At 45.9% G+C, this 13,469-nt stretch overlaps 1 protein-coding gene across 1 annotated transcript; it reads right to left on the minus strand.

The window, feature by feature from the left end:
- Positions 1 to 10,830: 10,830 nt before the first annotated feature.
- Positions 10,831 to 11,553, minus strand: LOC140853613 (uncharacterized). The gene has a single exon (XM_073248269.1). It carries the CDS (start codon positions 11,551 to 11,553, stop codon positions 10,831 to 10,833), a length of 723 nt encoding a protein of 240 aa, XP_073104370.1.
- Positions 11,554 to 13,469: the final 1,916 nt, after the last annotated feature.

A 13,469-nucleotide genomic window follows, 5' to 3' on the forward strand; every position in this document is an offset into this window, starting at 1 on the left:
TCTCCCCCCGTCCGGTCTAAAGGAACGGGCCTTCGACTTTGCTCAAGTTAGGGCGAGGTTCTCCTCCTGTCCCTAACAGGGCTGTGGGGGCACATATGGGCGTTGTGAGGCCTCTCCCCCCGTCCGATCTAAAGGAACCGGGCCTTCGACTTTGCTCAAGTTAGGGCGAGGTTCTCCTCCTGTCCCTAACAGGGCTGTGGGGGCACATATGGGCGTTGTGAGGCCTCTCCCCCCATCCAGTCTAAAGGAACCGGGCCTTCGACTTTGCTCAAGTTAGGGCGAGGTTCTCCTCCTGTCCCTAACAGGGCTGTGGGGGCACATATGGGCGTTGTGAGGCCTCTCCCCCCGTCCGGTCTAAAGGAATCGGGCCTTCGACTTTTGTAAGATTGCGTTCTCGTTTTTGATACCGTCTGCTTGAATTGTCCCTAGACAAGTGGGCACACATTTTTCGATTAAGATGAAATCACTGGTAGTATACCCGTAAGTTTTCTGAGTTCCATGGTCGCGGGAGGTCGGCCCCTCCGAGATCCTTAAGATAATAAGTCCCAGGTCGGACTACTTCTTTGATCTCATAAGGTCCTTCCCAATTTGGGGCTAGTTTCCCCTGGGCCTGCGGCTGTGAGACAGCAGCTCGTCGGAGTACAAGATCCCCCGCTCTAAATGTCCTGTTCTTGACTCGGGCGTTATAATATCGGGCAACCTTCTGTCTGTAGGCCGCCATTCGGACCTGAGCGATCTTCCGCCTTTCTTCCAGTAGGTCGAGGTTGGCCCTGAGATTTTGTGCATTCTGGGGTTCATCGAACGCCACGACTCGTGCTGACGGGAGTTTAAGTTCGATCGGGATGACGGCTTCTGTACCAAAGGCTAGAGCAAAGGGAGTCTCTCCTGTAGGCAACCTCTGGGTAGTTCGGTACGCCCATAGCATATGATAAAGCTCGTCCGCCCAAGTTCCTTTCACTTTTTCAAGCCTTGTCTTGATTCCCTGCAAAAGGGTTCTGTTCGTTACCTCGGCTTCGCCGTTTGCCTGGGGATGGGCCACTGATGTGAACTTGTGGGAGATGTTTAGGTCTTCACAGAATTCAGCAAATCTGGCTCCCGCGAATTGCCGTCCATTATCAGTGATCAGTGTTCGAGGTAAACCGAACCTGCACACTATTGATTTTCAGACGAAATCCTGTACTTTTGCTTCTGTGATTTTGGCTAGTGGTTCGGCCTCGACCCATTTGGTGAAGTAGTCGATTGCTACAAGGAGGAATTTCCTTTGACCGGACGCCATGGGAAAGGGGCCAAGAATATCCATCCCCCATTGTGCAAAAGGCCATGGGGCACTCAGGGGTGTGAGCTCGGTAGCAGGTTGTCTCTGGACGTTGGCGTACCTTTGGCATCGATCGCATTTTTTGACATATTTGATTGAATCATGATGCATTGTTGGCCAGTAGTACCCTTGGCGGAGTAGTTTGTGGGATAGAGATCTGGCACCCAAATGGCTTCCGCAAACTCCCTCGTGCACTTCCCATAAAGCATAGTCGGCTTCTGAGGGTCGGAGACATCTCAAGAGAGGCAAGGAGTACGATCTCTTGTACAATTTGCCCTCATAGAGGATGTACCGGGATGCTTGATTTCGGAGTTTTCGGGCCTCTTTCGCATCTTGGGGGAGAATCCCATCTCTAAGATAGGTTATCATCGGGTCGACCCAGCTGGGCTCGTGGTCAATATCCATTACGAGCTGCGGTTCTTCCGTACTTGGGTGTTTTAAAACTTCAAAGAGGACGCCTTTGGGCAATTCGGCCGGAGCCGATGTTGCTAGCTTGGAGAGAAAATCGGCTCTGGCATTCTCCGATCTTGGAATTTGCTTGATGTCGAAATTGTTGAAGGCGGGGGTGAATTCCTTCACCTTCTCAAGATATTTGGCCATACTGTCCTCCCGCGCTTCAAAGCTCCCGCTGACTTGTCCCACTACAAGTTGGGAATCGCTGTGCACCCGGAGTTGGTCTATTCCAAGCTCCTTAGCGACCCTCAATCCTGCGATTAGAGCTTCATATTCTACTCCATTGTTTGTTGCGGGGAATCCGAAACGCAGAGCGTACTCCGCGACGACTCCCTCCGGGCTGGTCAAGATCAGGCCTGCACCAGCGCCCGCCATGTTGGAAGATCCGTCCACGTGGAGGGTCCAAAAGCCATCGAAGGAACTAGCTTCTTCGTCGGAGGAGTCCGGTTGAGTCTTCAGGTCGTCAATTTTGCTTTGCTCAGGTTCGGCCTCCTCAGGGATGGTGCATTCTACTATGAAATCCGCCAATACCTGGGCCTTTATTGCCGGCCTAGGCTGGTAGTTGATGTCGAATTCTGTGAGCTCGATTGCCCATTTCGCCATTCTCCCAGAAATATCAGCTCGGTGCAAAACCGCTTTGATCGGTTGGTCAGTGAGCAACGTCACCGTGTGCCCTTGAAAGTAAGGTCGGAGTCTTCGAGCTGCAATCAACAAAGCGTAGGTCAGTTTCTCTAATTTAGTATACCTGGTCTCGGCGTCCCTTAGCACGCGGCTAATGTAGTAGACCGGCCGCTGGATTTTTATTTCTTCTTTGACAAGGACTGCCGCGAGGGATGTGGGAGAGACTGCCAGGTACAAAAATAACTCCTCCCCAGGTTTGGGCTTTGCCAGTAGTGGAGGTGAGCTAAGGTAGCTCTTTAATTCCTCGAATGCCTGTTGACATTCAGGGATCCAACAGAAGTTCTTCGGCTGTTTGAGGGTTTGGAAGAAGGGCAAACATCGCTCAGCCGACCTCGCGACAAAGCGATTAAGAGCTGCAATCCTCCCAGTGAGGCACTGAACCTCCTTGATCGACCGCGGAGTGGCCATCTCCTGGATGGCGCGAATTTTCTCCGGATTGGCCTCAATCCCACGCCCCGACACCATGAAGCCCAGGAACTTTCCTGAGGTTACCCCAAAAGCACATTTGGTCGGGTTCAGCTTCATTCTGTATTTTCGAAGAGCGCCAAAAGCTTCCTCGAGGTCGGCAACATGATTTCTGGAAGATCTACTTTTCACGAGCATATCGTCCACGTACACCTCCATGTTTCGGCCGATTTGTTCTTTAAAAATTTTATTTACCAACCGCTGATAGGTTGCGCCTGCGTTCTTGAGGCCGAACGGCATAACCCTGTAGCAGTAAAGGCCGCGATTAGTGATAAAAGCAGTCTTCTCCTCATCTTTCGATGCCATTCTAATCTGGTTATAGCCGGAGAACGCGTCCATAAAAGTGAGAAGCTCATGGCCCGAGGTAGCATCCACCAGTTGATCGATCCTGGGGAGGGGGTAACTGTCCTTTGGGCAAGCCTTATTTAGCTTTTTGAAATCGATACACATCCTCCACTTGCCGTTCGCTTTCTTGACCAAGACGACATTGGAGATCCACTCTGGATAATTGACCTCCTTGATAAATCCGGCCTCGAGAAGTTTATCCACTTCGTCGGCTATTGCCTTCTGCCTCTCCGGGGCATGACTCCGAATTTTTTCTTTTGTTGGCCGATGTTTAGGGTCGACCGCCAGATGATGCTCCATGACTTTTGTGTCGATCCCCGGCATATCCGTCGGGACCCATGCGAAAACGTCCGCATTCCTTCGGAGGAAATCCACAAGACGCACCCGCACCCCCTCCTCCAGGTTGGAGCCGATTGACACAACATGCTCCGCATTCCCATCGTTCAAAGGAATCGATATTAGATCTTCGATTGGACCACCCCTCTCTTCAGTAAGGTCATCGCGCGCGTCCAATCCGTCGACCGGACAGAGGTCCACCTGGTCGTTCTTTTGCAAGGCAATGTTGTAGCAATGCCTGGCCAGCGCTTGGTCTCCCCGAACTTCTCCAATCCCCTTGCCGGTGGGGAACTTCAACTTCAAATGGTAGGTTGAAACGACGGCCCTGAGGGCATTGAGGCCGGGACGGCCAAGAATTGCATTGTAGGCAGATGGCGCCTTTACCACCAGAAAATTCACCAGAGACTTGGACTGCTTTGGATGCTGACCCGCGGTCACAGTTAGAGCTATCGTTCCTTCCGTAGGAACGGCGTCACCAGTAAACCCTATCAAGGGGGAGCACATCGGCCTTAGATGACTGCCAAGAGTGGTCATTCTTGAAAAGGCATTGTAGAACAAGATGTCAGCCGAACTTCCGCTGTCGACGAGAACGCGACGGACATCATAATTTGCTATGTTCAAGGAAACTACGACCGCGTCGTTGTGAGGGAATTGGACTCCCTGGGCGTCTTCTTTAGTGAAGGCTATGGGTTCCTCGACTTTTTGCCGCTTGGGGGGTGCAGCTGATTTGCCGATCGCCTCCTGTCGGGATTCCCTCGAGACGACATTAACGGAATCCCGCGGAGACTGGTCGCCCGACCACCCTTTATCGGCAGTCATAGCCAGAGGTAGTTGTGCAGAAACCCCGCGAGAAGGCATCGGACAGGGAAAGGAGGCTTGGGTGCCGGAAAAGATGGCCGGAAGCGGATCCGTTGAGCGCTCCTTTAAGAACAAGGGTGCTGCGAAGATTCGCGCCCTTCCTCTAGCGCCAATCCTGTTGGTGCAAAAATCCGCCTGCGTCGGAGAAGCTGGAGTTGAGGAAGCCGCGGTCGCCGCCGGGACCTGCAAGGGAAGTCTAAACCGGAGGTGGGGTTGCTCCGGCAAGACCCTCCGACGCTCAAGTCAGTTCTCTGCCTTAACAAGAATGGAGTGCTCGAACGGAGAATTTAGCAGAGTTTTGAGATAAGGCAAAAGAGCTTAGAGAATAACGTATCTGGATCTCCTTTTATAGGCAGAGGGGGCAACGGATTGATGGTGACACCTGCAACCGTCTGATAGTGGGCCGCCCACGGTCAGGGAAATTAATTACGGAGAGTGGTGGGGTAGACTCGTGGTTATTGTCATAGTCTGCCACGTATGGCCTGTTGCGGATAGTGGGGCGGCGTCCGTTGCCGCTAGCTGTCAGTGAGTAGTGGGATCGTACAGCACCTGCCGCAGGGAGCGGGACAGAATCATGGCCGTTTGGTACAGCCTGTCAGGGAGTAATGGGTCCGCTGCTGGAGCCGCGTAGAATCCGCTGTAGGACCTGGAACAGGATCATGATTGTTGTCGCGACCTGCCGAAGGGGTGCGGATCTGTCGATTGAGGTTCGGCCGCGGTTGGAGTCCGGCCTCCGTAGGAGCCCGGGCGGAACCGCTCTGATGCCAAAGGTGGAGCTCGGCTCCCGTAAGAGCCCGGGCGGAGCCGTTCTGATGTCGAAGGTGGAGCCCGGCTCCCGTAGGAGTCCGGGCGGAGCCATTCTGATGTCGAAGGTGGAGCCCGGCTCCCGTAGGAGTCCGGGCGGAGCCATTCTGATGTCGAAGGTGGAGCCCGGCTCCCGTAGGAGTCCGGGCGGACCCGTTCTGATGTCGAAGGTGGAGCCCGGCTCCCGTAGGAGTCCGGGCGGAGCCGTTCTGATGTCGAAGGTGGAGCCCGGCTCCCGTAGGAGTCCGGGCGGAGCCGTTCTGATGTCGAAGGTGGAGCCCGGCTCCCGTAGGAGTCCGGGCGGAGCCGTGCTGATGTCGAAGGTGGAGCCCGGCTCCCGTAGGAGTTCGGGCGGAGCCGCACTGATGTCGAAGGTGGAGCCCGGCTCCCGGAGGAGTCCGGGCGGAGCCGTTCTGATGTCGAAGGTGGAGCCCGGCTCCCGTAGGAGTCCGAGCGGAGTCGTTATGATGTCGAAGGTGGAGCCCGGCTCCCGTAGGAGTCCGGGCGGAGCCGCGCTGATGTCGAAGGTGGAGCCCGGCTCCCGGAGGAGTCCGGGCGGAGCCGTTCTGATGTCGAAGGTGGAGCCCGGCTCCCGTAGGAGTCCGGGCGGAGCCGTTCTGATGTCGAAGGTGGAGCCCGGCTCCCGTAGGAGTCCGGGCGGAGCCGTTCTGATGGGGATTTCGGCTGCGGGTATTTTATACCCAACAGTTTTAATGAGCGTTGGTATAAATAAATTTATGCTGACACAATTATAACTATTGTTATAGATGAAATCAAAATCAAATATTTTATAGAAATAATATATTTTTATAATCATATATTTTTTTATAAATTAATAATAAATATTTTTGTAATCAAATATTATTCTCTTAAAGTCATATTTGACTATAATATTCTTATAAGTTAGGAAGTCATATTTGATTATAGTATTCTTATAAGTTAGGAAGCCATATTTAACTATGATATTCTTGTAGTGGCACTCTTTTCTGAGCGTCACTAAAATACTGTCACTATAAACCGTTTTTATTAGAGTGCATGCATTCTTCCTTGTGCACTCTCATCTCATCTAACATAACTTTTCTTGGATTTGGCAAATTGAATGAACAACATGACATTTGTGTCAGATTAGTTGGTTCCCAACAGTTTAATGATATGTAGGAGCAGTTTGTAGCAGTTTGAGCCAAAGGGACTCCCCTGTCATGGCTAAGTTAGATCATTTCCTACTCTCCATCCAATGAGATTCATTGTACCTTATTTCCTTCCAGGTTACCTTGGCTAATCTGTGTTTGGACTATGCTCCTATCATGCTGTCTTTTGCCTCCGCTTCATAGCATATGGCTAATTCATATTTGATAAAAACTGGCTCTCTAATCCTACATCAATAAAGTTACATCCATAGCCTTGAACTTTCATTATCTCTTCCAATAACGATGCCAGCGATCTTGTCATAAAACTCCAAGCCACTCAATATCCCCTCAAATCTTGGAGTACCTGTTGAAAAATAGAACAAATAGAAGAGAAGGTGAAGACGAGGATTCAGAGGAAGAAGGAATACTTCTCTAGGACCAAAGAGCCCTTTTTATTAATTTTCATGGGCTCAATTTAGGAATTATACAAATATATTTTCCTCTAATTAGACGATTGCATTCCTAATCAGAGGGATTCAATTTAGGAATTATACAAATATATTTTCCTCTAATTAGACGATTGCATTCCTAATCAGAGGGATTCAATTTAAGAATTATACAAACTGTAGATCCCTCTAATTAGATAATTGCATTCCTAATCAGAGGGATCTACAGCTCATTTCAACACTCCCCCTCAAGATGGATTATAGATATCATAAAGACCCATCTTGTCACGAATAAATGAAAAAGAAGGCACACTAAGACCTTTGGTCAAAATATCTACTAGTTGACTAGCAGATCGCACATAAGGCATACAAATGATTCTGGCATCAAGCTTTTCCTTGATAAAATATCGATCGATCTCGATGTGCTTCGTCCGATCATGCTGTACTGGATTATTAGCAATATTGATTGCTACCTTGTTGTCACAATATAGCATAAGGGGCGATGACTGGTAAAGGCTTAGATCCAATAACAAGATCCGCAATCATAAAATTTCGCACACGTCATGTGCCATAGCTCGATACTCTGCTTCAGCAGTAGATCGAGCAACTACATTCTGTTTCTTGCTTCGCCAAGTGACTAGATTACCTCCAACAAAAGTATAGTAACCTGAGGTAGAGCGACGGTCATCAAGTGATCCAGCCCAATCAGCATCTGTATAACACTCCACCCTTAGGTTGCCATGATTAGAATAAAGTAAACTACGACCAGGACAGCTTTTGAGGTAACGAAGTATCTGTGTCATAGCATCCATATGAACTGAACGTGGATCATGCATAAACTGACTTACCACACTAACGGCGAATGCAATATCAGACCGTGTATGAGATAGATAAATCAAACGTCCTACCAATCATTGATAACGTTCTCGATCAATAGGGACATCGGTATCAGCTACTAGTCGATGATTTTGTTCAATAGGAGTAGCAATAGGTCGACATCCCAACATACCGACTTCTGTAAGAAGATCTAGAATATATTTTCTTTGGGAGAGAAATTTTTTTTTGAAGAACGAGCAACTTCTATCCCAAGAAAATATCGAAGATGTCCAAGATCCTTCACCTCAAATGCCTGTACCAGCTGAGCCTTCAAATGAGCTATCTCCTCAGAATCATCTCCTGTGACCATAATATCATCAACATAGACAATCAAAACAGCAATCTTATCCTTGTTGTGCCGAAAGAAGAGTGTGTGATCTGCATTGCTCTGTTTATATCCCATCTGAATGATTGCTCGTCGAAAGCGATCGAACCAAGCACGAGGTGACTGCTTCAGACCATAAAGAGAGCGTCGTAACTGACATACTTTGCCCACTGTTTGAGCAGTAGCAAATCCTGGAGGAATATCCATATATACCTCCTCCTGAAGTTCTCCATGAAGAAAAGTATTCTTTACATCGAGCTGGAATAGATCCCATCCAAAGTTAGCAGCACATGATATAAGGGTTCTAACAGAGTTCATTTTTACAACAGGTGCAAAAGTTTCATCATAGTCGATGCCATAAGTCTATGTATATCCTTTTGCTACCAAACGAGCTTTGTACCGTTCAACAGTACCCTCAGGTGTCTGCTTAACTGTAAAAATTTATTTGCATCTCACAGTTTATTTACCAGCTGGTAAAGATACAAGTTCCCATGTATTATTTTTTTCTAGTGCTCGCATTTCCTCAAGCATAGCGGCTTTCTACTTGGGGTCTTCCTTAGCAACCTTCCAGTTCTTGGGTATGGAGACAGAGGACAAAGAAGCTATAAAACTCTGATAAGATGGAGAGAGAGACTCATAGGATACAAAGTTAGTGATGTCATGTTTGTACCCCACTCCATCCTTAAGTCGAGCAGGAATACCAGCATGACGAGTAGGTTTATGTAAAGCAATAGGAACATTTAGATCATCATTATCTAATGTAAAATGAATGGGAGGTACAGGAGAATTACCATTCATCATAGAAGATGAAACCGTCAGGACAGGAGAGGAAGATCTGGAGACTGGAGAATGCATAATAGGCTCTGAGAGAGGAGATGAATCAGATGAAACTAAAGTAGCAGGCTGTGAGAGAGTCTCAGATGCAGTTTTAGATGCTTCTTCTTGAGTGTCAGAACTAGCATTAATAGAAATAAACTCTCCTTGAGTATCAGATCCATCATTTGTAATAAACTCTCCCTGAGTATTAGATCCACCATTTGTACCAACATCCACAGTAATAGGACTCCCTCCAGAGAACTCCCCCTCTCGATCAGTTCCAGAGGTGACGGGAGAGGAAGAAGACACAGAAGATATATAGAATGGCTCAGACTCCTGAAATATTACATCCATGCTGATAAACAACTTTCGCTCATTCGGACACCAACATTTGTACCCTTTTTAAGTAGAGGAATACCCAACAAAAATGCACTTGAGGGCACGAGCGTCAAGCTTGCCAACCGAAGGTCGATGATCTCGAACAAAACAAACACAACCAAATACCTTGGGGGGAATTATGAAAGAATTAGTTCCTTGCAGGCATTCAAGAGGTGTCTTATAGTCCAAAGTTCGAAGTGGCATTCAGTTAATTAGATACGCTGCAGTTAACACTGCCTCTCCCCATAAGAACTTAAGAATATTCATAAAAAACATCAAACATCTTGTCACTTCAAGTAGGTGTCTATTCTTTCTTTCAGCAACTTCATTTTGAGCCGGTGTGTCAACACAAGTCGTTTGATGTATAATACCATTATTATGTGTATACTCCTCAAATTCTTTATTAAGATACTCTGTCCCATTATCAGAGCGAAAAATCTTAAGAGTTGCTCCATATTGAGTACCAATCATTTTATGAAAATCTCTAAATGACTGAAACACTTTATTCTTATTTTTCAATAGATAAATCCAGGTGCAACGACTAAAACAATCAATAAAAGAAACGAACCACCGATGAGCAAAAATAGCGGTGGTCCCACAGGATCCCCATACATCAGAATGAACTACCTCAAACATTGCTTTACTATGCAGGCCTGAGCCTGGATAAGCACTTCTAGTGTGTTTAGCTAGTTCACAGGCATCACATACAAGCTTCTCTTTATTATATGATTCAAAAATAGTTGGAAACATACGAGCTAAGAGAGTAAATGGAAGATAACCAAGCCTGTGGTGCTGGAGTAACAGGTCTTCCTTTTGTGAGGATGAAACTGTCAAACTAGTTTCTGAGTAGCCTCCGGACACTCCTCCCTCCAAATAGTAGAGCCCATTACGCATTATGCCAGTCCCAAGTTTCCTTCCTATCCTTGGCTCCTGAAAGACACAATGTGTTTTGAAAAAAATTATGGCACAATCAAGATCATTCGTAATAGCACTAATGGATAGAAGATTGATAGAAAATATAGGGACATGTAGAACAGATGATAAGGATAATTCGAAAGTGCATTTGATAGATCCTTTCCCAGAAATAGGGGTAAAGGAGCCATCAGCAAGACGAACTTTATCATGACCAGAACAAGGAATATAAGATACAAAATCTCTAAAGGATCCAGTCATATGATTGGATGCTCCAGAGTCAACTACCCATGGAGAAAAATTACTACAGTTAAGAGCATGAATTTGATCATCGATACCTATTTGGGCAAAATTACCCTGATAGAGAGAACTGGTTGGTTGGTTTGAAGAATCTTCTGTGGAAGTGCTGCTTTCAGAAATATTTACACCAGATCTGAATTTTTTCAAAAGTTGTATTTCTTCGACTGATAAATCCCTCATAGAAGAAAAATGAACCTGATTATACTGACCTCGGCCTCTACCAGAACGATCACCTCCACGACCACGGCCTTTAGTTGGACGATCATGTAGCTCATAGCAGTAAGCTTTGATGTGGCCCAGCTTATGACAGTGGTCACGAATCTTAACCCCGCGAGGTCGAGGCTGAGTTTCTTGAGTAGAATTGATAAGAGAAGAGCTTCCAAGAGTGGTTAGCTATACTACAAGTGCAGATCGTATAGCTGTGTTCGTAGAAGAAGACATAGTGGCTAATCGAGTTTCTTCACTAAGAACCAAGGAAATAGCTTCATCAAGAGTTGGCCATTCCTGTGTACTAAGAATAGAAGAGCGTCGATACTCAAACTCTGGGTTTAGTCCATCCAAAAAATCCACAAGGTGCTGACGCTCTATCCATTTGCGGAACACATCAACATCATCAGGATGAGTAGGGGTAAAGGGACTATAAAAATCAAAATCGTTCCACAATCTTTTTAATTCTCCAACATACTCTGTTACAGATCGAAAACCCTGAGTAAGTCCCCGAAGCTCTCGTTGGATCTTATGGGCATGCATATTATTACCTTTATAGGAATAAGTTGTGGCTACAGCCTGCCATAACTCATAAGCATTCGTTAGTGCCTCAACCGTATGAGCAACACTTGGTACCATAGAGGCAAGGAGCCATGCTACCACTCGAGAATTATTAGAATTCCACTGTCTATCAGCTATCACATCTCCTTCTGGCCTTTTTGCAGTACCACTTATAAACCCCTCAAGATTGTGAGACTCTAAAATTAGACGAACATGTCGCATCCAACTTAAGTAGGTACCCGGCCCATCCAATTTGATCGGATTAGTTTCTAGGGTGATCTTTGAAAACTCACTACTCGCGATACGAGATTTCATCATCCTAACCATTAACTTTTCTAAATCCTCCATGGTTAAAGGATTTTTATCACCCATTGTCAAAACAAAACACTTAAATGATCAAGTAAACAAGAACAATCTTGAAAAAAAAAAAGGTATTTGAATGTTTCTCACCAACGATCTGAGATAAACTCAGATGACGAATAAAAAATATCGAATATCTGCTTGCATGAAAGGCACCTCGATAATATTCAGAAACTCCAAAAAAGATGCTCCATTGTTGCTCCAGAACAAAACCCAGCACCTAATAAGAAATGAGAAGGGCGTCAGTGGCTTCCGTTCTCAATCCCATGGTTCATGGATGGATACGGCAGTGGCGTCGACGGCAGTAGCAATATCGGTGGCATCGACGGCAACGGCGATAGTAGCGACGGCAGCGGCAGCGACGAAAATAGCGATGGCGATGGCAGGGTGTGGGAGATGCCAGATCCGGAGAAGATTTGAAAAGATCTAAAGAGGTGCGGACGGTCGGCAGTTGAAGAAGTTTAGGGATTGAGATGAGGCGGAATAGAGCGTATTCATGGAACAGAGTGCTCTGATACCATGTTGAAAAACAGAACAAATAGAAGAGAAGGTGAAGACGAGGATTCAGAGGAAGAAGGAATACTTCTCTAGGACCAAAAGAGTCCTTTTTATTAATTTTCATGGGCTCAATTTAGGAATTATACAAATATATTTTCCTCTAATTAGATGATTGCATTCCTAATCAGAGGGATTCAATTTAGAAATTATACAAATATATTTTTCTCTAATTAGACGATTGCATTCCTAATCAGAGGGATTCAATTTAGGAATTATACAAACATATTTCTCTCTAATTAGATGATTGCATTCCTAATCAGAGGGATCTACAGCTCATTTCAACAGTACCTATCTTAGAAAGGAGAGAAGTTCAACCAGAGTTGTTACATAAAACACAAGAGGTGGATAGGAAGGAAGAATGATCCCCATTTTTAGATGATGAGAAAGTCGCTAGGAGGTGTTTTAGAAAGGAGCTAAACAAGATTTATGTTGATTAGGGAATTTACTTTGGAAACAATTGGTGAAAGTAAAATGGCTACTTGAAGGAGATAACAATAAAATGCGGTAAGCTGCCCTAACCCTTGCGACAAACATGTCTGCCCAACAAGACTGAAGAGAACATTACTCGTGAGTATAATGAAGTGTGAGAGCTGTAACGGCAGAGATGTCAGTCTTGGATAGAACTGAATGATCAGGATGTCAAGATTAATGGCAGGTCTCAAGCCTTCTGTGAGTGGACAAAAGGTTTAACAAACAAGCACATGAAAAAATAGCAGGCTTTTAGCTAATCATGTGTGCCTAATATATGTGATTGGACAAGCGTTTCTCACAATCGCATGCCCAATGTTGTGGCTCTATCTCCCCTCTTCAGACCTATTCCACTGCTTGTGCTAGCTTTGCGCACCAAAAGTGCCTTTGAGGGATTCTCCAAATCCTGCCCCACAATAAAAGCTGAATGGAATAATGGAAGGGAAATGATGATAGTAATTAATAGCGAGAAAACTTGTGATTGAAAGAAAGAACATATAAGGGAGGGGAAGCACTCTGAATCCTTCTAACATGTACTGATGTCTCAAATTTCATGTATAATCAGTTAGTGACTACTCAGTGAACTATATTAACAATATAATGTTAAAATGGGGATGTGAAGCTCTCTCAAGTCCTGAGGTCCCAATTAGAATGGTAACAACTGTTCAATGGAACAGAGAAGTTTAGTAATGCGACCGATACTCCTTTTTACCAAACTTTTATTTATTTGTATGTTAGAATACTTATCTTGATTTTCCAAGATCAATATTATTATTGCTGTTGGTCTTGGTGCATATTCTAATGGGGCCACATGGATGCAGGCCGATTCAAGGAAAAATATCCAGAGTTGTGCATTCCATATTTTCAAGGTACTGCTA

The sequence above is a fragment of the Elaeis guineensis genome, chromosome 14 (assembly GCF_000442705.2).
Source record: "Elaeis guineensis isolate ETL-2024a chromosome 14, EG11, whole genome shotgun sequence".
In the NCBI taxonomy this organism is placed as follows: Eukaryota; Viridiplantae; Streptophyta; class Magnoliopsida; order Arecales; family Arecaceae; genus Elaeis; species Elaeis guineensis.

Bases quoted from the DNA above. Each gene is read 5' to 3' on its own strand.
- LOC140853613 (XM_073248269.1), bottom strand. From the start codon at position 11,553: ATGGAGGATTTAGAAAAGTTAATGGTTAGGATGATGAAATCTCGTATC.